Raw genomic sequence first — 25245 nt, forward strand, 5'->3', positions numbered from 1 at the left:
TTTTATTGAAACTTACTAATATTTTTCCAATATTTTTTACTAGTAGTTTTCAGGTTTTTTTGTTGATATTGAACTAATAGATTTTCAGATATTTTACTAACATTGTTGTGTGTCTGTAAGGAGGAGTCCAGGTTCTACAGCGTGGATCTGGATCGGGGTCCTACAGGTTTTGGTTTCTCTCTGAGGGGGGGCAGCGAATACAACATGGGGCTGTATGTACTGGGACTGATGGAGGGGGGGCCGGCCCAACGTAGCAACAAGATACAGGTACACAACACACACACACACACACACACACACACATACACATACACATACACACACACACACACACACACACACACACACACACACACACACACACACACACACACACACACACACACACACACACACACACACACACACACACACACACACACACACACACACACACACACACGCCTTAACTCATCACTTCCTGCAAACTCCTTCACAGTAAAAGCCAGAATCAGGTCTCCTCACAGGAAGGCTTTTCATACTTTAAATCAGGTCCCAAAGAAAACCAACTGAACTCCATTGTTTCAAATGGCAATGGTGGGGGGTTTTGGGAAGGTTCAAGGTTCTTTATTTTTGTCATACGAACATAGCTACAGTGTAGTTATGCCGATGAAAATCTTAGGTCACAGGCTCCTCCAACAGTGCAACTCAATAACACAGATAAAAATAGTGCAAGTAAATAGTAAATACAAAAAGAAAAATTGTTTAAAAAAGTGAAATAGTGCAATAAGAGTCTATATGCAAGTTATTGGAATGATATATTAGATAAATAGATCAATAATTACTAAGTAGCAGATGAATGTTATGGATGTTGTTTCAACAGTTCAGGTGTTTAGCAGTCTTATTGCCTGTGGTATGAAACTGTCTCTGAATCTGGTGGTTTTAGTCCGGATGCTGCGGTAACGCCTGCCAGACGGCAGCAGACTAAACAGTTTGTGGCTGGGGTGATGGGGGTCTTTGATAATCCGGAGGGGCTTTCTTCCTGAGCCGCTGGGAGTAAAGGTCCTCCATGGATGGCAGCTCCGTCCTGGTGATGTTCTGTGCAGTTTTCACCACCCTCTGTAAAGCCTTACGATTGAGGGCGGTGCAGCTGCCGTACCAGGCCGTGATGCAGCCCGTCAGGATCCTCTCTATGGTGCACCTGTAGAAGGTCAGGATGCTCTCTATGGTGCACCTGTAGGAGGTCAGGATCCTCTCTATGGTGCACCTGTAGAAGGTCAGGATGCTCTCTATGGTGCACCTGTAGAAGGTCAGGATGCTCTCCATGGTGGACCTGTAGAAGGTCAGGATCCTCTCTATGGTGCACCTGTAGAAGGTCAGGATGCTCTCTATAGTGCACCTGTAGAAGGTCAGGACCCTCTCTATGGTGCACCTGTAGAAGGTCAGGATCCTCTCTATGGTGCACCTGTAGAAGGTCAGGATGCTCTCTATGGTGCACCTGTAGAAGGTCAGGATACTCTCCATGGTGCACCTGTAGAAGGTCAGGATACTCTCTATGGTGCACCTGTAGAAGGTCAGGATCCTCTCTATGGTGCACCTGTAGAAGGTCAGGATACTTTCTATGGTGCACCTGTAGAAGGTCAGGATCCTCTCTATGGTGCACCTGTAGAAGGTCAGGATCCTCTCTATAGTGCACCTGTAGAAGGTCAGGATCCTCTCTATGGTGCACCTGTAGAAGGTCAGGATGCTCTCTATGGTGCACCTGTAGAAGGTCAGGATGCTCTCTATGGTGCACCTGTAGAAGGTCAGGATGCTCTCTATGGTGCACCTGTAGAAGGTCAGGATGCTCTCTATGGTGCACCTGTAGAAGTTGCAGAGTATCCTGGTAAATATAAGTATCAGGACTTAAATGAGAACCAGATCAAAGACTCTAATCTGGGTTTACAAAACTCACTTTAGTGGTGAAACACTCGTTAACACCCCTGTCGATGTAAAGCATCCTGAGACCAGAGACACTCCTATATGGTATTCAGAAAATAGAATTATTCATGACTTTTTTAGGATCTCATTTTTGTCAGCAGCTTTGAGACTCTGAGCATCAAACATTCAACGTCCAGCTTCTTCCTCTGCTCTCTGCTTTAAATATGAAACGCCAAGGTCCAGATGTGCTGTTAGCGCCCCCTACAGACTGCATTTACAACTCCCAAGTCTCAAATAAAAGACAAACGCCTGATAATAGGGGAAAACTAAAACAAATCCTTGATCACTTTTGGACTTTTGAGCCAAATGGCAACAATTTGCTGTCACCAGATTATTTCTAATGGAATATTCTCTGCTCTTTCCCTCCTGGCTCAGGTGTCGGACCAGCTGGTGGAGATTAATGGAGACAGCACATCAGGGATGACCCACAGTCAGGCTGTGGAGCAGATCAGGAGAGGAGGACATCGAATCCACCTCGTGCTCAAGAAAGGAAACGGATACGTGCCCGACTACGGTGAGGTTTCAAACACTGGCGGCGGACACCGAGTGTTAAGTTTATAGGAACAGGAACCAACAAATCCTACTCATTGTAGAATTAAGTGTGGTGAAAGTACCTGAGCGAGGCGTGTGGCGCAGTGGGCTAGTGCGTTGGTGTTCGGATCAGGGGAGCACAGGTTCAAACCCCACTGCAGTCAGCATGTCGTTGTGTTGATGTCTCACATAGCAGTATAATTACAGGTTTCTCATCTATTTAATCTGAAAAACAAGACAATTTATACTTCAGTAAAAATCCAGCTCGACCTCTTCTCACTTCCCAACTCTCTGAACCTGAAATCCTCCAATCACAGCTCTGGGATTTTCTTGACTTTGTACTTTTACTTTCTCCTGTTCTTCCTCTTCCTCCTCTTCTTCCTCTTCCTCTTCCTCAGTGGAGTTGTCCAGCCTGTCTCTCTGTATGACCAACTCCAAACAGGGGGAACCCTGCTTCTACGTGATTGGACGCACTGAAAATGCGCGGTTTGTATCTTTCCTTTCTTTCCTTTCATTTCATCTCCTTTCCTTTCACTTTTCACCGACTCTCATCTCTCCATGTTCCGGTGTTTAATCCACAGCCATCAGTACTGTTGAAAGCTCTGTATTTACATGAACTCCAATGGATTTAAATTACAATATCCCATATACCGACCCCGTCATGTTTACCATACTTTGTATTATTATTGTGCAGCTTTTGGCTAATGGAAGTGAAATAAAACATTAGATTCACAGGAGAAAGCTCTGGTGGAGAAGCCAATGACACACTCTCTCACTTGCAATTTTAACTCATTAAACTGATTTAACTGCAAATGTGTATTCTGCCCAAGGCAAGGCACACACTGTTTAAGCAGCAATATAGCATGGATTTTATTACATTTGTGACCAAAATTGATTAGAAATAAGACTTTTGTGCGTAAAGAAAAAGCCTTGAATGATTTAATTTAACTACCGATAAATTGTGAGCAAAAACTGTTATGTTTATATTTTTGTGAAGTCTAGAATAACTGAATTAAACTACACTGCCATCTGGTGGACGTTAGAGGAACTGCAGCTCAATGTGTTTCTCTGTTTGTCCTGCAGGCCCTGAGGAAGGAGCCCTCTCCCCCTCTTCCTCTTCACACACAGAGGAGCCAGATGTGGAAACAGTGACCATGAGAACCACCTCCCTCAGCCAGCAGAGGGGAGGAGGCGGTGGTACCGGAGGAGGAGAAGGAGGAGGAGAGAGGAGGAAGACGAGGAGAGAGGGAGAAACCAAACGAAGAACAGGCGGAAGAGTAGGAGTAGGAGGAGGAGGAGGAGGAGGAGGAGGAGGAGGAGGAGGAGGAGGAGGAGGGGGAGGGGGAGGGTTAGGGCCTCCTGATCTGGACCTAGACGTAGTGGAGGAAGAGGCAAGGATGGAGGAAGAGGGGGAGAGGAGTAAGGAGGAGGAGATGAGGAGAAAAAGTCAGACTGTCAGGCCGAAAGAGAAGCTGGAGAACCAGAGGGAGCAGGGGAAGAAGAGCAGGAGCTTACCCAGGATCAGTGCTCAATCCTGGGACAAGTTGGTGCCGCAGGAGTTGGAGGAGTCTGCAGAAGAAGTGAAGGAGAGGAGGAGGAAGAGGAGCGAGACGAAGAGCAGGAGGAGGGAGGAGTCCATGGAGCAGAGAGAGGACAAGTCAACCCGCAACGCAAAGCATTCTGGGAGCTCAGGTGCCCCATTCTCTTTCCTCATGCCGATAGATGACGACGATGAGCGCCAGCGTGTGTCGGACAGCGAATCAGCAACCAGCTTTTCAGATGTCAGCCAATCAGCAGCCACCATCACATCGCCTGCCGGGTGGAGGGAGGAGGATTCTGATTGGAGGAGAGCCCAGTCGGCGTGGCAACACGGGGACACCCCGGGCCCCTGGCTGAAGCCGAGCCCAAAGACACTGACAAAGGTTCTGATTGGCAGTCGGCTCGGTGGGCGGGAACTATTGGGCGGGCTCTCTCTCTGATTGGCTCACAGCGAGGACGTTCTTCATTGGCTGATTATTTTTCCCTTTTTTTCTAGGCTACTTATAAGGGCTTTTTTTGATTGGCCTGCTGAGAGGAGAACCGCCTCTTCTTGCATCTTATTGGATGATAATACTTTTCTGAATGGATGATGAAAGCAAACTAACAAAGACTTGTTTTCGATTGGCTGGTGGGCGGGTTTCGAGGCCTCTGATGGGCCAATGACATAACAGCTGCACACACAGCCATCAAATTAACCAACTTTATTTTTTATTTTACCCATCATCCTTCAGTACATCGTGAGACCTGTATCAAGAAGCAAAATTAGAGCATTGTCAACAGCACGACAACTAACCAATTACATTACTGGAAAAAGGAGTTGTAATAACTTTATTAAAAGAAAATAATAATGAATTATATGTATATGTATATAGGTCAGTAGAATATGATGATCATGTCTTTAAAATTGAATTTGGATAGGATGTACTAGCCTTCAAACGTGATTAGCTGTAATTAAGAACGTTTTAATGTGGAAACTTTTGTTACCAGCTTTAAGATACCAGCAATAAGTATCACTGAGTTTGGGAATGAGAATAAACAGAGTGAGATAAAGTGCTTGTGATACAGGCCCTGCTCCTCACCTTCATCCTCCTCATCCTCCTCCTCCTCATCATCATCATCATCATCATCATCTTCGTCTCCTGAACTTTAAACTCGTATGCAAACAACATGAGAACCTTTACTGGAGGCGCTGTCCTGTGATTCTGTGTAATCTGAGCATGTGAATATCACTGGAATGATTTTTTTATTTTTATAAAAGCTGAATATGTAAAAGGCTCAATGACATTATTACTATTATAAGATATTAATATTATGTGAGATTAAATAGACCAGAGATGATCTGATTTGCCTGCTTGCTTGTAAAAAAAAAAAAAGAAGAAAAACTTTGCCCTGATGATATAACAGAGCCATAACACACACACACACACACACACACACACACACACACACACATACACACACACACACTTCAGGTCCAGCTGTGGTCCTGTTGGCCGCCTATTACCATGACATCGCCTCGGCAACTCAGCCGGCAAGATGACCTGTTTCTATAGCAACAGCGGTGGATGCTACGTCCTGCAGCTCTGGATCATAACAAAGTGCCTCATTTTATTTCAGCCTTCGTCCTGCAGAGCGACAGCGGGCTGCAGGCAGCAGACAACGCCATTAAGTCACAACACACACACTTCCTGTCACCTGTCATCAAGACCTGTCACACACCACCATGCCATCCCCCTATACGTCCCACATAAAGAGGTGCAGGAATGAGTCCTAAACCCTGAGATGAGTTAGCATTGTAGCACTTCTGAGTTCCCTCGTCTTGAAGTCAAGGAGTTGTTGGTTAGATGCCCAAAGAAAACACCTTACTTGTGAGTTATGATGTTTTTACGTTTGCAAACAAGTGACTTAATAAGAGGAGTAAATGTCTCTCGTTGAACATTAGCCACCTTTAGCTTAGCAGTGGCGACGTGAAGTCATGTGACCTTGATGTAGTTCCTTTATAGCCTAACGTTAGTTTTTTACTTCTGCAGATTGCATTTCTGCTTAAAAAATGATAAAACTGGTGTTAATACGTGGATATTATCCTGCTGAACAAAACATATAAGTATCATAAATGTTATTTGTCACTTTGTCGCTCATTTTCTTTAAAAATCCAAAGGAAAAATACTTTTGACTTCTTGTCGAGGGAACCGCTGCGATGCTAGCTTTCAGGTCATTTCATTTAATACACTCAAATAAAATGTAGCATGTAAAATATGCCTTTGTGATGCCTCATGCACACGCAGTCTTAACTCCCTCATCCATTCATTACAACATGCATTTTTTTCTACCATGCCTCTGTCGGCACACCCTCTGCAGCTAAACTACAACTCCCACAAACCCTTGCGCTGCCCTTTAGCCCCGCCCCTCAGCCTGCTAAAAAGGGGCATTTTGGATATTTCTTCTTCTATGCATTTTCTAAAAAGGACTGCCTGAACTCTAACGCTTCTACTGATCGATGGGTCTGGATATTCAGGTTCTGGTCCAAAGACGACCGGGAAGGATTCAAAAGTTTCATCATCAGATCTGCTCTCAGGAGGGACGTCACGGAGGGACTTTGATAAAGTGTCAAATCAAGCGGTCGCCTGTAAACACAAAACTGACTGAAGCAGTGTGATGTGGTGTGTTGGTATATATATATATACACAATATATATATATATATTTATGTCTTTTTAGCTGCAGTCTGACTACAAACACTAGATACAAGTCAGGGTAGCTGTCAATTAACAAACTAATGTTAAAAGAATAGTTAATTTGGGAAGTGACTAAACAGTAGCAATATGACACTTCATAAATTGCAAAAGAAGTTTAAGTAGTTTTACTTAGTTAAAATGCTGGGCTAACACATGCTAAAAATGCTCTTTAAACATGACTTCCTGTCACAGTTAATGACCTCCGCTGAACTTTCCCACATTACTTCAACTCTACTCTTAATTTGCAAAGATACTAATGAAGCTGTTCAAAAAATGTCGTCGAATAGAGTCAAATGTGCCATAGTTTTCCGATGTAGTGAAATAGAAGTTGCAGTACAAGTACTTCAAATGTTTACTTAAGTAGGCCTACAGTCAGTACTTGAGTACAAATAGTACTTAATTACATAGCCAACCATTTAAGTAGGCTATTTTCAACCTATTTACACAACAGACTTCCTCAGCAGAGCTCAATACTCTGTTACAAGTAAAAGCCCTACATTCATAATCTTACTTTAATAAAAGTACAAAAGTATCTGCATCAAAATAAAGTTATAAAAGTACAAGTACTTATTGTTGTAATGCCCCATTCTAGAATCATTAAATGATTGGGTTATTATTTTTCTTAGCAATAATGTGTTCATCACAGCTGTGAAAAATTGAGCTATACTTTTAATTACTTTACTGCTGGATATTTTATCTATAACCGTTTAGCATAGTTTATTTATATTTTATATTTGCTAATAATCTGAATCTGTACACTAACTACGAAATAAATATGTCAAATAAATGTAGTGGAGTAAAGAGTACAAATGTGGCTTCCAAAACGTGGAGTAGAAGTATGAAGTAGTATAAAATGAAACTACTCGGGTAAAGTACAAGTAGGCCTACCTCAAATGTGTACTTCAGTACCATAACAACACGGTAAACTGAACAAATAAATGCCACTGAGCAAATAGAGTTAGAGTAAATAATAATTGATTGATTAATAAACACCACGGCGGATGGAGCATGAATCAAACATCAGCAGCAAAAGGTAAACAAACAAAAAACACATAAGCAGCTAACAGACAGAAACAGCTTGTTGCTAGGTAACAGTAGCCTACGTCATTACGCAAAAACGCTGTTCTCTGGACAGTTATTATTATAAATAACTCACCTGTCTGTCCTCTTGTGCAGCATGCTCTACTACTTCAGTTTCACGTTGTGATTCATGTTAGAGTCTTAATCCCTCTGAGCTTCACCTTTCTGCAGGCATGTGCATCTACTGTAGACATATTAAACACACCCACGATGCACCTGTGGCCCGCGGAGATACACTGCAGGTGATTTGTGTCACTGAACGTACCTGCCGGGCGGTGCACAAAATATGCTAATATATGCAGTGGTTTGATGTTATACATTAGCATATTTACAAATTCATCTGCTCCATCTGTTTTTAATAATAATAATTATATATTTGATTTCCAAGCGCTTTTTCAGGTGCTCAAAGGCACTTTACAGTGGGGATAAAAAGGAAATAACTTCAAATCTACTGCACTTGACCTACTCGCATATTTCAGATTAATACTTAAAATAAAAAACTCAAATTAATCAATAATTAAAAAAATATGGTTAATTGCAGTCCTGGTTCAACGAGGTGCTTTAACTGTGACAGATCATATTGACTCAAGAAGAACACAGATGATGACTACATTTTTTCTATTGAGCAAATGATTACATTGTTCAGTCTCACCTCCAGCCTTCAGCAATAAAGCCATCACAGCTCCACACATAGCTCCATGCAGAAAGAAGATCGAATTATTCTGATGTAAACAAGCTATTTTCACAGCTAATAAGAATCTGCTTAACATTGATGTCAGATGCTAATGTGAGCGAGTCTGTTAGCATCACAGCTATTGGATTGAATCCCGTTGTCCCGAGGTCTTTTATTTTGAAATGCTCAGAGAACAGATGTATACTTTTTACTTCCTGATTGAAACCTTTAATGATGTCATGCTTTGTTGGACTGTTATAACCACAATCAGCTCTCAGTCACCCACATTTAAAGACTTCATTTCCCATCAGCCCCGGTGCTCCCAATTCCTTTAATGGCCACTAGATGGCACTCAAATTGTATTATTGACATATTATTTTTAAATATCTTACAACCTGATAATAAAAAAACAGCTGATGGTCAGAATTATGATTATTAAGTGAAGAATTCTATTAAATTATCAAATGTATTTTTTATTTTGTTAGTTTTTAAATTAGACGAGTAACCATTGTTTGATGTAAAGAAACTTATGAAACATTAAGTCCAATCTTTTACCCTTTAAACAAAAACGATGTCGATATCACTTGAGAATGTGTGGTTCTGCCTGCTGGTTGTGGTTCAAATAAAGCTTTATTCAGTATCAGGACAGTGAAGCTGCTGAAACAGGAAGTGCAAAACTGAAAGGAACATGTTTTTTTTATACGTTTCTGATGTTTTTGACATTTTCGCAAAAAACAAGGAAAAAGGCATAGGAAAAAACAATCAGTTTGGATGCAAAAACAAAAAGGAAGGTCTAAGTATTTAATATAATGTCAGTTTTCAGCCATCAGGATGCAGCCAGTCAATCAACCTGTCGGCCAATCAGCTTGCAGCTAATGAGTGCCTGCGACACCATGCTTTATTAGAGCCATGCAAGCACACACACACACACAAACACACACACACACACACACACACACACACACACACACACACGCGCGCGCACACACACGCACACACACACACACACGCGCGCACACACGCACACACACACACAGTAGGAATATTGTTGCCCTGTTGTCAGTCTGTCAGGCTGTGACCCACCCTCAACGTTGGCTTAAATTTCACCCACAATTAAAATGAAAAAGGGCAATTGGAAAATGTGTTATCAAAAATATATTCCTCAGGGGTTATCAGGATATAATTAAATAAAAAAGTGTAAACAGGAAGCTGGATATTAATACAACACATTTATATGTTGAGATATTATTTGATAAATATTGAAATTGAAAATAGACAACAAATGATTACACTGAATGTAAAATTAAAAAATATTTTAATGTATTGTTATTAATTGAGAGATAAGGATTTAAAATGAAGTAGTACAGGTTTTAGTTTTATGAAAGTCAAAAGCTTTATTTGCAGCTCTGAAGCTCCTCATCAGCTGAACATGAAAATGCAAAGAGGAACAATCTGAATTTGATTTTAAATCTCTGAAATCCTCCCAAAAAACAAGAAATAAGTCTCAATTGATTGGTTAATCTTGTCAACATGTTCCCTTAAAATATTGTTTCAGTTTATTGTCAAACAATAACTCTTACACCAAATGGCACTCCGATGACTCTCACAAATAGTTTTACTTAAAGGTAGGGTAGGTAATTCACTTCAGAAACACTTGTTGTTATATTCCATGGAATGCTCTTAACATCCCGATAGCAATGAATACATGAAATGCTTAAATATATACAAATATGTCATCTGTGGAAGCCGTGGCGCTGTAAAAAGCACGACCAATCATCTGAGCCGGCCCAGCTAAAATAACTGGATGGCCTACCTGCCTGTCAGCCTTCCATCTCGTGCACAAACTTATCTCGTGCCCTCATTGGTCATGTGTCCGTTCGTGTGTGTTGGAGGAGGGGCTCTGTAATGCTGCGTTCACACCGGACGCGATGCGATGTTTGGGGGCGGCGCGATTACATGTAAAGTCAATGCAGAGACGCGGGCAGACGCAAATTCGCTCCGACGGCGAGCATGAAGCGGTGGACACGGCGCGAATCACGCGATTGAGGCGATTGAACGGCACTGCCGTCACTGACGTTCAACCAGAAAACATCAGCCGTTAGCAGTTAGCAGTTAGCACACATAGCTCACAGCTCCTCATATCTGTTCAGAAACTGGACAAAAGTTAAACAAGTACAAACCACAGACTGTCTGTGCCATGGCGAATACAGTCGCTGGTTTATTTATGTCTGTAGGCCGTTGTTATGAGTGTGGAATGAGCATATACAACGTTAGCTTAGCCTGGTTGACCCGATCTTCATTCAGAAAACAAGCATTTTAAAAGGTTTTTCGCCTGCCGTTTTGTCTGCAGACTTGTCAAAGCATTAATTCATGGTTGTTACTAACCGGTATCAGTATGTTGTTACTTCGGCATCATTTAGAAATGTGTATTACAATTTAATCACGGTAAAATATGTTCATGTTGTTGTAGTTGTAGCTCCCGAGCCAGCGCGTCTTGTTTGAATGATGCGAGTAAACACAGCTGGCAGCCGCGGTGAACCTCCAGCGTTTAGAGCGATGCGATTAGAGCGAAGCGAATATTCGCATCGCGTCCGGTGTGAACGCAGCATAATGAAGTCTGAAGGAAGAGGCAGATTTTTTCCGGTTGTGTACTTTCAAATTCTAGCGTACTCGAGCTGGTTTCTCCATTCTTACCTACCCTACCTTTAATCTATAAACAATACGTTAGAATTTTTTATTTTTCACATGAAACAAGTTAAAATTGAATTGAAATGAATTTGTTGGTCATCAACGTTTATGTCAAAAAATACATTTTCAGATTTATATTTTCTATTTATTTATTTATTAATGTAATATTAGTACAGACAATTTATGAAACCGACAAACATACTCAATTACTAGAAGTTACATAGTTACAAATAATACAAAAATACATTTAGCTTTTTAAATCAGGAGTGTAAATAAACAGGCCACTTTTAAATAATTAAAACATGTAATTAGTAATATTTATAATAAAGGACAGCGCCTCTGGTGGTTAAACAGTATAATGCAGCTTCAACTTTCACAACACAACAAATTCCAATAATCCCCCAAAAATGTGGATTTAAATCATAATAACGACTTTCTGTGACGTAGAATTTAAATTATTTTGACGTAGAAATTCAGAGTTTGACTCATCATGTTTGCATGAAATAAAAAAAATTGAGTTTAAATGATTACAATTAAAGAAAAAATATGTAAACTGTGTGTCAGCGCATCGGTCCTTACTGGTGAACTGATCTCACCTTTAAGTTAAAAATGTAACATTAATGAGAGTGTTATCGTGGTCGCCGTGACGACGCTCCTGGAGACGAGCAGATACCGGCTATTGTGTAGCTAAGCAACAGACAGGAAGTGACATCACGGGTCAGCTGATCGTGTGACACATGTACAGATTTATAAACTGATGTTTGCTTTGTGGATGCAGCTAACAGAGCTAATTTAATAAGTGACTTGCAGTTATTATTCTGAGATGATCCATGAGTTCAATTATTATCAGATATAAATAAAATGCTTTTATTGAACTGGTTGTGTGTTTGTGGTTTTTTAACGTAATGTAGTGCGTCCATCTCATAACAACCATACAGGTGATCCAGTTTAACATATTTTAACCCTATTTTACGACAATACGACAACTAAAAGACAACGACTTTTGTGTGTGTGTGTGTGTGTATGTGTGTATGTGTGTGTGTGTGTGTGTGTGTGTGTGTGTGTGTGTGTGTGTGTGTGTGTGTGTGTGTGTGTGTGTGTGTGTGTTGTGTGCGTGCGTGCATGTGTGTGTGTGTGTGTGTGTGTGTGTGTGTGTGTGTGTGTGTGTGTGTGTGTGTGTGTGTGTGTGTGTGTGTGTGTGTGTGTGTGTGTGTGTTCCTATGTAGAAGAGGTGGTTGGGCCTTTTGCATGCCTTTGCACATTGGCCTATTGTCTCATAATTGACATAGATCATAGATGTACTTTATTGATCCCCAGTTGGGAAATTATTGTAAGAGCCTGGGATAAGGAAAAACTTGCATCAAAACAAAACACAATGGTAAGGCCGGGAATGTTCCCTGCAGATTGTGAATTGTCAGGATGGTGGGAATCAACAAAGATGAACATGACACCAACATGGAGTAGAATCCCTTCTCCTCTCGTTTATCAAAAAATAACTTTATAAATGTATTTCTGTGGACTTCATTCAGCATGTTCTGTATGTTCTCTTCGGGCCGAGATGTCAAGCCAACATCAGAGTTCTGCAGAAGTCCAAGTCAGTCTCCTGCTCATGTTAACCTCATGTTTACCTGTGTTTCTCTCAACAAAACCCCTCGCAGGCTGTCTACTATCCTTGTTAACTTTCTGCAATTTAGGCTGATTATGTTCTCACTTCAATTAAACCGTAACATTTTAAATGGTCTCATTGGGCCAGTTTTTCTCCCCACGACAGTACATATACTGTGCTCAAAACTGTCCAAATGAATTGCACAATAATTATATTGCAACAGATTGAAATTGGTCTGTGAACGCACCTTTCACCTATTTCCTCATTTTGTGTCCAACACTTTCTGTGGGTTTGGGCTCAGCAATCCAAAATGTGTGTATTCTGGTTTAACGCACCAAGATGTTAAATAATTGTCCACTCACCAACCGTTAACTGTGTGTGTGTGTGTGTGTGTGTGTGTGTGTGTGTGTGTGTGTGTGTGTGTGTGTGTGTGTGTGTGTGTGTGTGTGTGTGTGTGTGTGTGTGTGTGTGTGTGTGTGTGTGTGTATATTATATGTAAAATAGTGTGCGTTGTGGTTGCTAATCTCCATCCCTCAGCAGCTCAGAGCGATCCTCGCCCGGAGAGAGAGAGAGAGAGCGGCGTCTGGCCGGCCTCGACCACCAACCGCCCTCTGTTCCTTCTGTTCATCTCCCTTTTCCTCTCTTGGCCTTTTTTTTCTGGGTCCGGAAAACCAAAAGCCTCCTGCGTTGCACAACAGCGGCCTCCAGCAGGCAGCCTGCAGGGGGTGGAGGGTGAGGGGGGGTGAAGAGAGAGACCAGTGATGCCAACAGACTGCCTCCACATCCACACAAGATGCTCTGCACACAGGCCTCTGTTTCAGCTCCTATAGCAGTAAGCACTCCTGCTGAAGAGCTTGCAATGTGCTGCCACACAAGAGACAAGGAGCTATTTCAGCCACAGCTAAGAAGAATACATAAATCAGCAGTAATTAATAAAGAAACCGGAAGTTTAGCATCAGAATGTGTGCAGATTTTAACAGGACAAGGTTCCTGTTTTAGTGGAAAGTGCACATGAATGCCTCTAACAAGCTGCAATTAACAGGCAACATCATGCTGCTTTAGATTCAACAGATTAGATTGTGTTACATTTCACAATAGAAAATCAAAACAACAAAACTATTGACATAAAGCAGAATAATCCTCTTTAATATGACACTGCGTAGACTGCAGAGGGCACAGAAAGACAGACTAAGCTTTGACAAGAAGTCATGTGACCGTGATCCTTTATAGCAGGGGTGTCAAAATAAAAAATGGGTACTAGTCGAGGGCCGGACTGGTTCAATGTTTATTGCAAAACGTATTGAAATGAACTTATTGCACATATTAAACCTGGAACTAACAAAGCTTAAATTATTGCCTATAAAAACAACATTAAACATTAAATAATTGGTTGCATTCATTTCTTACTTCTGCAGCTTTTCCTCAGTCATTTCTTATGATTACATTTTTCCACAGGCCAACAACAGCTTAAAAAAAACATTCCCCTCAAAGAAAACACCAATCATGCCCTGTTGTCGCAAGAGAAAAAGTGCAGAAGGAAACATCCATTGAAACTCAGTGTGCTGCTCTGTGATGCTAGTTCAAGCCAGATACTTGGCATCTCATCTTGGGTGCAAGTTCATCAATGTTTGGGGTCAGGCTCTGAGCTGAGGAAACCCTCAGGATGGAGTGAAGGTGTGCGTGCAATTTACCGGCGGGCCAGATCTAATAGTAATTAGAAATTATCCTGCGGGCCGAAATTAAATCCACCAAGGGCCTGAATTGGCCCCCGGGCCTTGAGTTTGACACATGTGCTTTATAGCCTAACGTTAGCTTTTCACTTCATGAGATTGCATTTACACTTAAAAAATCATAACGTGGTGTTAATATGTGGAGGTTATCCTGCAGAAAAAAATGTGTAAGTATCATAAACGTGTTTGCCAGAGAGATTATTTTAAGAAAGAAATCCTGTTTACTTTGTGTCGAGGGAAGCAGGGAGATGCTACCTTCATGGTCAATAAGTCATCAATGCACCCCTCATTTACAAATGACTTATCTACTGTTTGCTTTCAGTCAAAATGTTTTTATTGGAAGTTTTATACTGTAATTGTAATGCAGCTCACTCGGCACTAATCTACACCAGCTCAACAATTTAAGAATCGTTCCTGTCCAGTTTTGTATGACTATAGGTAAATTAACTATACCTGATTATAGGCTTGTTTTTTCCATTTGACGCTAATGCAACTGATCATGTCCTAATTGGACAGTCCATAGTGTGTGGAGAGAGTGGGTGTTTCTCAATGTCGAGGAAGGCCGCTCCAGAGCCACTATTTCAAGCATACTACGTCATCGAGTGGCGCCGAAGGACTGTTCCAATGTCCAGCATACTTGGAATTCTACCGAGCCCGGCGTACTTCGTAGCGAGAAATTTCGAGGCAGCACATGTGTAGACTCCGCGGTCTTAAAATCCCCACAATGCTTTGCGCACGGACCAATTTCCCCAAATCTGTGGCGGAAAATGTAAGGCGGGGCCTCTCATATGACGCACACCTGCACACTTGCTCGCCTGTTCCACTCTTTGTTTTCCGAATGCCAGGAAGGATTCTTGCCTAGCTTCTGAAACAAGTGACTCGGAAGACATGTGCTACCAAGCAAGCGTCCTCGACATTGAGAAACAGCCAGTGTGTGGAGCAGAGGAAAGGTCACCAGTGAAGTTTTCCTTGTGTAGGAAGACTGGAAAGCCACAGAGTTGTTTTATTTATTTTTATTTCAATATAACAATCTCTCTTTTGTTTGTATTCTGGCTGACAGAAAACTGAATAACAGATACAAGAAACCAAACATGCCACGAAAGAAATCATTTTTAAACATATTTTATTTACAGAATCACTTCCCAGTAAGAGGTTTATTCAAAACATTTAACTTGTTCAAAGTAAACAATGCAGAAAGTCACATTCAGAAACTCAGTCAGGACGAGGTCAGAGGGCAGCTGTTTGAATGGTGATGGTGGTCTATGGTGGTGGGCGGGACCAGAAAGGGCAGCCTAGTATCTGATTGGTCGAATTTCCTGCTCCCCTTTTCTTATTGGTCACTTTACGGTTTCTGGTTTGGATTCCGTCTTTCTTCATCGCCAGCGGCCTGTTGACCTGAAATGACAAAGTTAGCAGGATAATCTCAATATATAGACACCACGTTATGATTTTTAAAGCGTAAATGCAGATGCTAGAAGTTAAATGTTAGGCTTGTTAGGAACAGCAGTGGTGCTGAACATTAGCTGCTGTTAGCTTAGCAGGTGTGATGTGTAGTTTGTAGTACCTGGTGTAGTTTGTAGTAAAGGCCGCAGGCGTTGCACACCGGCTCTCCTGCAGAGTTCCTCCGCCACAGCGTTGTAGTTTCAGTCAAACAGTTCACACACTGAGTTCCTTTTCTCTGAGTCATAATCTGAAACAAATGTAAGTATATACTATATTTAAATAAGCAAATGTGTATCAAAACATTTTCATAAATCACATCAGTTCTCTGTTATCTCCAAATAACTTTAAACTCTGTGCGAGGATATGCAGAGGTGTCCTTTTTAGTTTGAAGTAAAGAGATAAATCGAGCATTTGGTTAGCATAGCTTAGCACAAAGACAAACAGCGCCAAAGCTAAATGATGCTAAAACCCCGATGTCTCCTTTTTACACCTATTCAATCAACAACATACAGATGTGAGTGTGTTATACGTGTGATGTGTGTGTGTGTGTGTGTGTGTGTGTGTGTGTATGTGTGTGTGTGTGTGTGGTGTGTGTGTGTGTGTGTGTGTGTGTGTGTGTGTGTGTGTGTGTGTCTCTCACAGCTCTCCTCTTCGGCCTCAGCAGTGGTTTGTTGTTGGGTGTCTGTCGGAGGCCGCAGGTGTTGCACAGGTGACGACCTGCAGCGTCTCGTCTCCACAGGGGGGCGCAGCTCGTCCCACAGCTCACACACACTCTCTGCTCTGAACACACACACACACACACACACACACACACACACACACACACACACACACACACACACACACACACACACACACACACACACACACCCCAAGAACATGAATATCCTGTGTCAAACACACAGACAGGTGCAGGTCAGACAGGTGTATTGCTCACCTGGTGCTTGGCCCCGCCCCCACGACAGACTTTCAGGTAACGACCAATCATTAGAGAAGGAGGATGGCGAGGGGTAACAGTTGCCATAGTAACCGTTCCATCCAGGTGTAGGGGGTGGAGTCACAGCAGGATGACCATATAAAGAGGAATAAGCAGAGCTGAGTGATTGACAGCTGGAGTCGTCCAACAAGTTCATGAAGTTGTGCCGCTCCGCCTCATGGGAGATGCTTGGTGATTGGAGGAAGGTGTGTGAAGGGGCGGGGCTAACCTGCAAGAAACAGATTTATATGCATTAGGAACGGAATACATACCTGTATGGGAGCAGAATAAGCTTTTTTGTTCTCTATCAGATGTCCCCTCTAGCAGGTTTAAACAACTATGGCAGCCTTGGAGGTCCAAAATTCATAATAAACTTGTTGATAAGTCTTAACTATAGTAAGAGAAGTGTGAACAAAATTAAGTCAATAAACAGACACAACTCATGAGTTAAAGACAGTCCCCTAGCTCCTCTGAATTTTTAGGTAAAAACATCCATAGTTTTCTGTTTCTAATAAAATATTATTACATTACATGTCACTTGTTAGACGCTTTTATCCAAAGCGACTTACACACTCAATACTGAGGACAATCCCCACAGGAGCAATTTGGGGTGAAGTGTCTTGCCCAGGGACACAACGACATGCTGACTGCAGTGGGGTTTGAACCTGATCCCAACACCACCGCACTAGTCCACTGCGCCACACGCTTCCCTATATATATATATATATATATAAATATATACCTTTCCTTTGTTTCTCACTTCATTAAAGCATTGTTGATTTGTGTTTATCTTTGCTGTCTATGTTAAGTCTTTCCCTCGGTAAAACTGACTTAAACTATGAGCTCAAAACCCCCTCAAATCTGATAGAAACACGGGTTAAACTGGTAAGCAGGTTTGGTTGGTAACATTAAGTAAAAATGAAGTGCATTTGAACAAGAGGAGGTTTGGTCCAAAGCACTTAAATGTCCATACAGGGGCTCAGTATGAACCAGAGTGAGTGTTAGAAGTGATTCTGACCTTTGTGTTGAACATTGATGTTTCGTACGAAGTTGTTATAACAGTCGGGGACCAATCAGAGAGCTGCAAATAATCTGACATCGTCACTGTGTGGAGAAATGAGAGACGGAGTGAGAGCTCTAAACAATTATCAGAAACATATGTAAATCAAACTGTGTGTAATGAGAAGTGACACAAATATAAGAGGGACAGAGAAAAAAATAAAATGAAAATAATAAAATAAGTGGTAAAAGACAACAAATACATGATTTTAAAAAGTTTAAAACAAAGAGATAATTAATTAAAAAAACAAGATAAAGGACAAACAAATAATGACCTTCATAGCACAGAGAAAAAAGATACAACTTAAAGTTAAAACAAAAAGGTCCAAATGAAATAAAAGATAGAACAGACGGCTGATATGAGAGCGGTGCTGATACTCACAGAGCTGCAGGAGCTTATTTGTCTCCGGTAAACTTTGACTGATGCTCTGAGGGAGAAACAGGAAGTGAGGGAGGGGGCACAGTTTGCGTCAAGTTCCTTTTTCAATTTCTTGACAAATGACACAAAAGGCACCTTTTTTCATTTATTTTAAGCATTTGACCAAAAACCCGAATACTGAAGTATAACTATCAGGGTATTTTACTTGAGTATTTCTATCTTCTGCTACGTTGTGCTTGTTCTACTCCTGTGCAAAGAGAAATATCAGCAATCAGTATCTATATCGCATAGTTAATATAGCACTTTTGTATTAAAAAGTAAATATATATGGTGCCAACTTGAACAAAGTATAGCATTATTAATGATGCAATATTTCAACAAAAAAAATGTCTGCAATACTTGTAGCTTGTAGCATGGAGCTGTTCATGTTTGGCAACTATTTGTTGTTCTTGCATTTAATTATAGGGACCTGTAAATTACATTTTCTTTTGTGAGGTGTGGCTTTGCATTGTATCACCAATACATTTCCACATGGTTACCGTTGTTTGTATTGTTGCTGTTATCATTGCTTTGTCTCTTCTACACTCTCTGTCTGGTGGTTCAGAATAAAAAGGCTTAAGGAACCTTACAAATGAGATTGAATAAGATATTAAAGTGTCAATATTTCATCTCATCATTACTGTTGTGTGGTGAAGCTGAAGGACGTCTTCCCTCACGGTACGGGCTTCGTCCTGGTGTTTGACTTCATGCTCTCAGACCTGTCCGAGGTCATCAGGAACTCTCAGCGACCTCTGACCCCGGCGCAGGTCAAAGGTTACATGATGATGCTGCTGAAGGGCGTGGCCTTCCTGCATCACAACAACATCATGCACCGGGTGAGAGGAGGGTACGGGGATGGAGGAAAGGAAGATTTATTTTTCATTTTGACCCGAGTTTTGGTTTTTGAAGCCCCTCAGAATAAAAACCCAGACAACAGCTCGGACTGACGGCGTGTGTGTGTGTGTGTGTGTGTGTGTGTGTGTGTGTGTGTGTGTGTGTGTGTGTGTGTGTGTGTGTGTGTGCTTCAACATCAGCTGCATGTAAAAATATTCACAGTACATTTTTGTTCAGAAATTATAAGTCTTATTTTGTAACATGACCTTTGTGTCAACGCCTGCTTAACAGCAACAGAGAGGACTTCCATAGTAATGATACGTCCTTGTAGAGTTAATAAAAGTCTCTTTCACACGTTCATGTATTATATTATAATCTTGTTTTATTCACCGCAGAAATACTTTATGAAAGTTTGAGTGAAGAGCAACAGGAAATGTGATGAAAGAACAATGATATGTACAGGCTCATCAACAAATCACGTCAATGAAACACAACAAAAATAAATAAAAATACAATGTGAGAGGAATCTGATTGGTCGTTCAGAGACAGGAAGCGTGTCCCTGCAGCAGCGCAGGGTCTACCACGCTGTTCTGCAGGGGCAGGTCCACAGAGAAGTCAGGGGGCGGAGCCTGCAGCCGCTGGCGGGGGGGGTCGACCCCCCCTCTGAGGGATGGGCAGCTCTGAGTGGTGAGCAGGAAGAGGAGAGGAGAAGAAGTACGGATGGAGGAGAGCCTGCAGAGGAGGACCACCAATCAATTAACCAATCAATTAATCAACTAATCAAACTCATCAATCTGCCTGCTGTCCAGTTCCTTGAACAGATCAAAAACAGATTGGTCCAAATATGAGCATCAAAGGGGGAGATATCCTGCATTCTACTTTTCCCACAATGCAATTCAAGAGTGGGCGAAATGCAGTACCAACACAGTATTATGACAAAGGGTCCGTAAACAGTGAAGTTATAGAATGAATTTGTTTCTGGACTAAAATGTGAATACATTTACACCGGAAAGGGAATGGGACCTAATGGGGAGTCCTGAGGAACTCCATCTTCTGTATCTAATACACGTCACTTCCTGTTTCCTACCTTTCTGGCGGAGCAGCGCTGTTTGGACGGATAAACCAGGAACTTGTTGAGCAGGTCGACGGCCTGAGGAGACGTGTCGGGGACGATCTCCTCCAATGGGATCGGTGGATTCTCCTTAAAGGTGATTTTATTGTAATCTGGCAGCTCCACGATCTCCTGGAGAGAGACGCAAAACACAGAGAGCATCAAACAATGATGTTGTCACAGAAGTACATATTTAACTTAAATTAGATGTAATTAAAAAACTGAACGGACTTGACCAATGGTGACTGAAGTTTGCATCATTACATTTGAGCACAACTGATTGCATATAACATTGATATGTACTGTATATTGATCTGAAGTAACTTGGTCATCTGAAATCGATGAACAGAAGGATATTTATTCTGTGTCTCCATGGCACGGTTTGCAGAGAGCAACAATTATATTGTCAGATGTCACTTTAACTATAGTTAAACTTATGAACATTTCATATGTTATGTTACCACCTAAATGTCTATGTCAGTTTAGATGTATATGTATGGATTTATGAGGCCTCGTGTCTGCTGATTATGGATCTTACAGGCCAGCTGTCCTGAGTCGGTGTTCCCAGGACTCTGAGGACACAACACAGCTGCTCGATGTCGTTCTCTCCCGGAAACAGAGGAGACGCATTCAGCAGCTCCCCGAAAATACAGCCCACCGCCCTGAAATGCACACACACACACACACACACACACACACACACACACACACACACACACACACACAGACAGACAGACAGACAGACAGACAGACAGACAGACAGACAGACAGACAGACAGACAGACAGACAGACAGACAGACAGACAGACAGACAGACAGACAGACAGACAGACAGACAGACAGACAGACAGACAGACAGGACACACACACACACACACACACACACACACACACACACACACACACACACACACACACACACACACACACCACACACACACCACACACACACACACACACACACACACACACACACACACCCACACACACACACCACACACACACACACCACACACACACACACACACCCACACACACACAGGGCTTTTATTCTGAAGGACTACAGGAAGTAAGATTTCTTCGAATGTATTCCCTTCTTCTGCATGTGTCAATAGCTCCACCTGCTGCTGAGCTCTGCGGTAGTGCACTGCATCATTCAATTTGTGTTACTTTTTTCATTTAATATGTGTATTTATTATGTTTATGTAGCAGGTATTCAGGGTTTTTTTCAGTATTTTCAGTAGTTTTCTCACCACAGATCGACTCCCTCGTCGTACTTTCTGGCTCCGTACAGCAGCTCAGGAGCTCTGTACCACCTGAACACCACAAATATTAAATACTGCATTATTACACATTTTACATGTAGCTTTCTTATGGAAGTGACACGGACTACATCCAAAAATGACAATGTAAAGCTGGTTTTACCCGTTTCAGATGTTGTGTGTGTGTATTTGTAATAAACTAAATATTGTGTTAGTGTGGGACGTTTGCAACAATACCTCCCAGCTTACACCCCATAAAACATATAAATGTTGCCTAAAAAAAGTATCTAATAATAAATAAAAATGTGTGTGTGGTACCTGGTGGCCACCTGATGGCTGTACAGTCTGTCTCCCAGATCACTGAACAATCTGGCCAAACCAAAGTCTGCGATCTTCAGATGACCTGAAGAACTGATGAGGAGGTTCGCTGGCTTCAGATCCTACACACACACACACACACACACACACACACACACACACACCCACACACACACACACACACACACACACACACACACACACACACAACACACACACACACACACACACACACACACACCACACACACACACCACACACACACACACACACACACACACACACCACACACACACACACACCGTCAGTAAGAGCTATTGTCTGGGTTTTTATTCTGAGGGGCTTCAAAAACCAAAACTCGGGTCAAAATGAAAAATGAATCTTCCTTTCCTCCATCCCCGTACCCTCCTCTCACCCGGTGCATGATGTTGTTGTGATGCAGGAAGGCCACGCCCTTCAGCAGCATCATCATGTAACCTTTGACCTGTGCCGGGGTCAGAGGTGTCGCTGAGAGTTCTGATGACCTCGGACAGGTCTGAGAGCATGAAGTCAAACACCAGGACGAAGCCCTGTACCGTGAGGGAAGACGTCCTTCAGCTTCACCACCTGAGGAAGAGGAGGAGGAGGAGAGTGGGAAAAACCTTCCATACGAACAAATTCAAAACTTCAGTGCATCACAACAAAAGGTTGTGGAATAGCAGTAATGATGAGCTGAAATATTGTACAAGTTTATCAAAACTAAAACTAGTATTTAGAAACCAAATCATTAATGGTTATGAGAAGGACCTGTGAACTCATACTTGTTATTTCTTGTCATTGTAAAAGTTATTTATTTTCTAAAAAGTATTTGTTTGACGAACTAGACGCTGATGACAATGACCTAATCTTTTATTTTCGAGAAAAATGTACGCTAGAGGGGGGAGGACCAGAAAAGTTTTTTTAAGCTTCTTCTTGCCCCTGTTGAACATGACAGAGACTATTTGAGAATGTATTTATTTTAATTTGTTTGCACCTTGAACGTTTTTTTGTTTTTTTGCATCTCTTTGTTATAATTATTATTATAAAAAATGTTTCCGACATGTTCAATAAATTGATTAATACAAAAATAAATAAAAAAACTTTGATGAGATTTAAAAGTACTGCTGTCTTATGGCTACCGTCCACCTCTTATTCTGTATGTTAACGATAGGATGTCACTGTGAAGGTCACAGGAATAATGAGAGGGTAAGATGGCGTCCTGTGACTAGCTCACATGCTCATTGTCCTCGATCTCCTGCAGAGCCTTGATCTCCCTCAGAGCCTGGTTTGGGATGCCGTCCTCCAGCCGCCTCAGAGCCACTTTCTTTAGGGCCACCGTCTCTCCTGTCTGACACAAAACACACAAATCTGTACTTTCACAATCAATAAAGAAAATAACTGAGAGTAATATGCACAGATTTAGTAACTGCTATATGGTCCTCTTCCCTTCAGGATGTAAGTATTATTTTCTGACACCAGGGGTCAGTCTGTGTGTTCATTCAATTGGTCGGAGAGTAACATGAAGTTGTGTCTGATTTCAAGAAACAGGCTACATTTATATTTTTAACGAGAACTAGGAAAACACATTTCTGTTTCTCTTTTTTTTGGACTGTACACAGATGGATAACAATAAAATCCCTCTTTTCTCTGATTCAAAACAAGTGAATTTTTTTTTTTAAAGTGTCCAGGTATATCTTCCCCAAGTTTAACATATTAAAATGTCTTGTTTTGTCTGACAATCAGTCCAAAACTAACAGTAAAGATAGTTTTGGAAAATAAAATGTTCTGTCTTGCATCAAATCAACCAATTGATTAAGTGATAAAGCTGTAAACAACACTAATTGTTTGTGTTGTTGACCAGTTGTTTACCTCGATGTGCTTTGCCTTGAAGACGATGCCGTGAGCTCCTTCTCCGATCCGACCCAGAATACTGTACTGCTCCATGTCTTCCTGTCACGCAGTGGTGTAAAGTAGATAAGTACATTTACTCAAGTACTGTACTTACAATTTAGAGACAGAAGTACTTTACCCGAGTATATACATTTTCTGATACTTTGTTCTACTACTCCACTACAGTTCAGAGGTAAATGGTGTACTTTTACTCCACTACATGTATTTAATCCCTTTAGTTACTTTACAGATGTGGATTAATGATGTGAAATATATTCAAGTGTTGAATCAGACTTTAGTTCCACCTGGAGTAAATTCACAAGCTACCCTGCAGTATACAAAGTCATTCAAACTAGCTGCACCTTTACCAGCTTTGAGAACACTTTCATGATCAATCATTATAAAACATATCATATATATTATTCTGAAATGGACCAATCTGCACAATGACTACTTTTACTTTTGATACTTTCAGTATATTTTGATGCTAATACTTTTCTACTTTTACTTACTTATATTAGGAACATTTTGAATTCAGGACTTTTACTGTAACAGAGTATTCCTACACTCTGTTACTTCATCTGAGTACAAGATCAGAATACTTATACTCAAGTACAAGTACTTCTCCCTCCTCTGCTGTCACTGCACACATCTTGATATAACTGTGTCTATTAAAACTGTCCAGCTCAAACATTATCACTTTGTACTTTGATTCGGCATTTAAGATATCTGAAAGAATCGATCCTCTAAAGAAACAGCACATTTAGTAAATACAGTCAAACGGCTATCTAACTGTTGTTCCTAACGTTGCCTTGGTAACCTACAAGCTAAACTGGCTCTGATAAAACGTCACATTTCATCACCTGTTGTCCGTTTTAAACAGCTATTGGTGCCGCGACACATTAGTCCAACTGGTCCTAAAGAGATAAGTGGGTTCCATCTGTTATAAAGTACACACTAGTTAACGAAGAGGACGGTTTTAGATAAATATGTCATAAGAGCTAGATGCAAAGCCGACAAGGGTCCGCCATGTTTGTTTATAATGACGTCATCGAGCTGGTCCCACTATAGAACTAGAGCAGCTAGAAGAGACTCTGCTAATTTTATTTTCCTGCACTGTAGTTCAAACATTTTGGGATGCTTTTCTGTATTGGTTGACTTGTCATCATCAACAAATTCCGGTCATAACATAATGATAATATCAAATGTAGCCTTGAATTTGAAAACAAAAAAACAGAATTTGGAATTAATAATTTGATTATACAGCAAAATAATTCATACACAAATGACGCTTCCTCAAAATGTCCGCCGTATTTATTGCTTTTCTTAATATGAAATTGACAAAGAATTAATTAAATTGTGCAAAAGTTAAAAAG

At 41.3% G+C, this 25245-nt stretch overlaps 3 protein-coding genes across 3 annotated transcripts in view; 1 reads left to right on the plus strand and 2 right to left on the minus strand.

Moving 5' to 3' along the window:
* Positions 1–5367, plus strand: part of LOC117477488 (membrane-associated guanylate kinase, WW and PDZ domain-containing protein 3-like) — a 50643-nt gene extending 45276 nt beyond the window's left edge. Inside the window, exons 19-22 of the mRNA XM_034124159.1 lie at positions 121–267; positions 2335–2473; positions 3574–3759; positions 3817–5367. Of these exons, the coding sequence (XP_033980050.1) occupies positions 121–267; positions 2335–2473; positions 3574–3759; positions 3817–4469 (1125 nt within the window). The 3' untranslated portion in view covers positions 4470–5367. The remainder of the gene's footprint in view (positions 1–120; positions 268–2334; positions 2474–3573; positions 3760–3816) is intronic.
* Positions 5368–15649: 10282 nt separating this feature from the next.
* Positions 15650–18438, minus strand: LOC117477485 (erythroid transcription factor-like). Its single transcript, XM_034124158.1, has 6 exons — positions 18401–18438; positions 17978–18063; positions 16921–17188; positions 16624–16763; positions 16105–16230; positions 15650–15935 (listed from the first exon to the last, which is right to left on the minus strand). Exons 2-6 carry the CDS (start codon positions 18056–18058, stop codon positions 15801–15803), a joined length of 750 nt encoding a protein of 249 aa, XP_033980049.1. The 5' UTR covers positions 18059–18063; positions 18401–18438; the 3' UTR covers positions 15650–15800.
* A 1194-nt stretch (positions 18439–19632) lies between these two features.
* On the minus strand, positions 19633–24890 carry LOC117477471 (cyclin-dependent kinase 20-like). The gene is given in 12 exon segments (XM_034124147.1): positions 19633–19896; positions 19898–20002; positions 20358–20513; positions 20920–21043; positions 21635–21697; positions 21962–22083; positions 22377–22472; positions 22474–22533; positions 22535–22567; positions 23214–23327; positions 23849–23925; positions 24733–24890. Coding segments are annotated over 12 exon segments (1077 nt in total). The 5' UTR covers positions 24773–24890; the 3' UTR covers positions 19633–19809.
* Between the last annotated feature and the right edge of the window lie 355 nt (positions 24891–25245).

Source organism: Trematomus bernacchii, unplaced genomic scaffold (genome assembly GCF_902827165.1).
Source record: "Trematomus bernacchii unplaced genomic scaffold, fTreBer1.1, whole genome shotgun sequence".
Taxonomy (NCBI): domain Eukaryota; kingdom Metazoa; phylum Chordata; class Actinopteri; order Perciformes; family Nototheniidae; genus Trematomus; species Trematomus bernacchii.

What these genes read in the sequence shown, in the direction of transcription:
- LOC117477485 (XM_034124158.1), bottom strand. Translation starts at nt 18,058, where the DNA reads ATGTCAGATTATTTGCAGCTCTCTGATTGGTCCCCGACTGTTATAACA. An exon ending in CATCAATGTTCAACACAAAG is followed by an intron (nt 17,189 to 17,977) that starts GTCAGAATCACT and finishes TGTTTCTTGCAG; the next exon opens with GTTAGCCCCGCCCCTTCACA. An exon ending in GGGGCGGGGCCAAGCACCAG is followed by an intron (nt 16,764 to 16,920) that starts GTGAGCAATACA and finishes GTGTGTGTTCAG; the next exon opens with AGCAGAGAGTGTGTGTGAGC.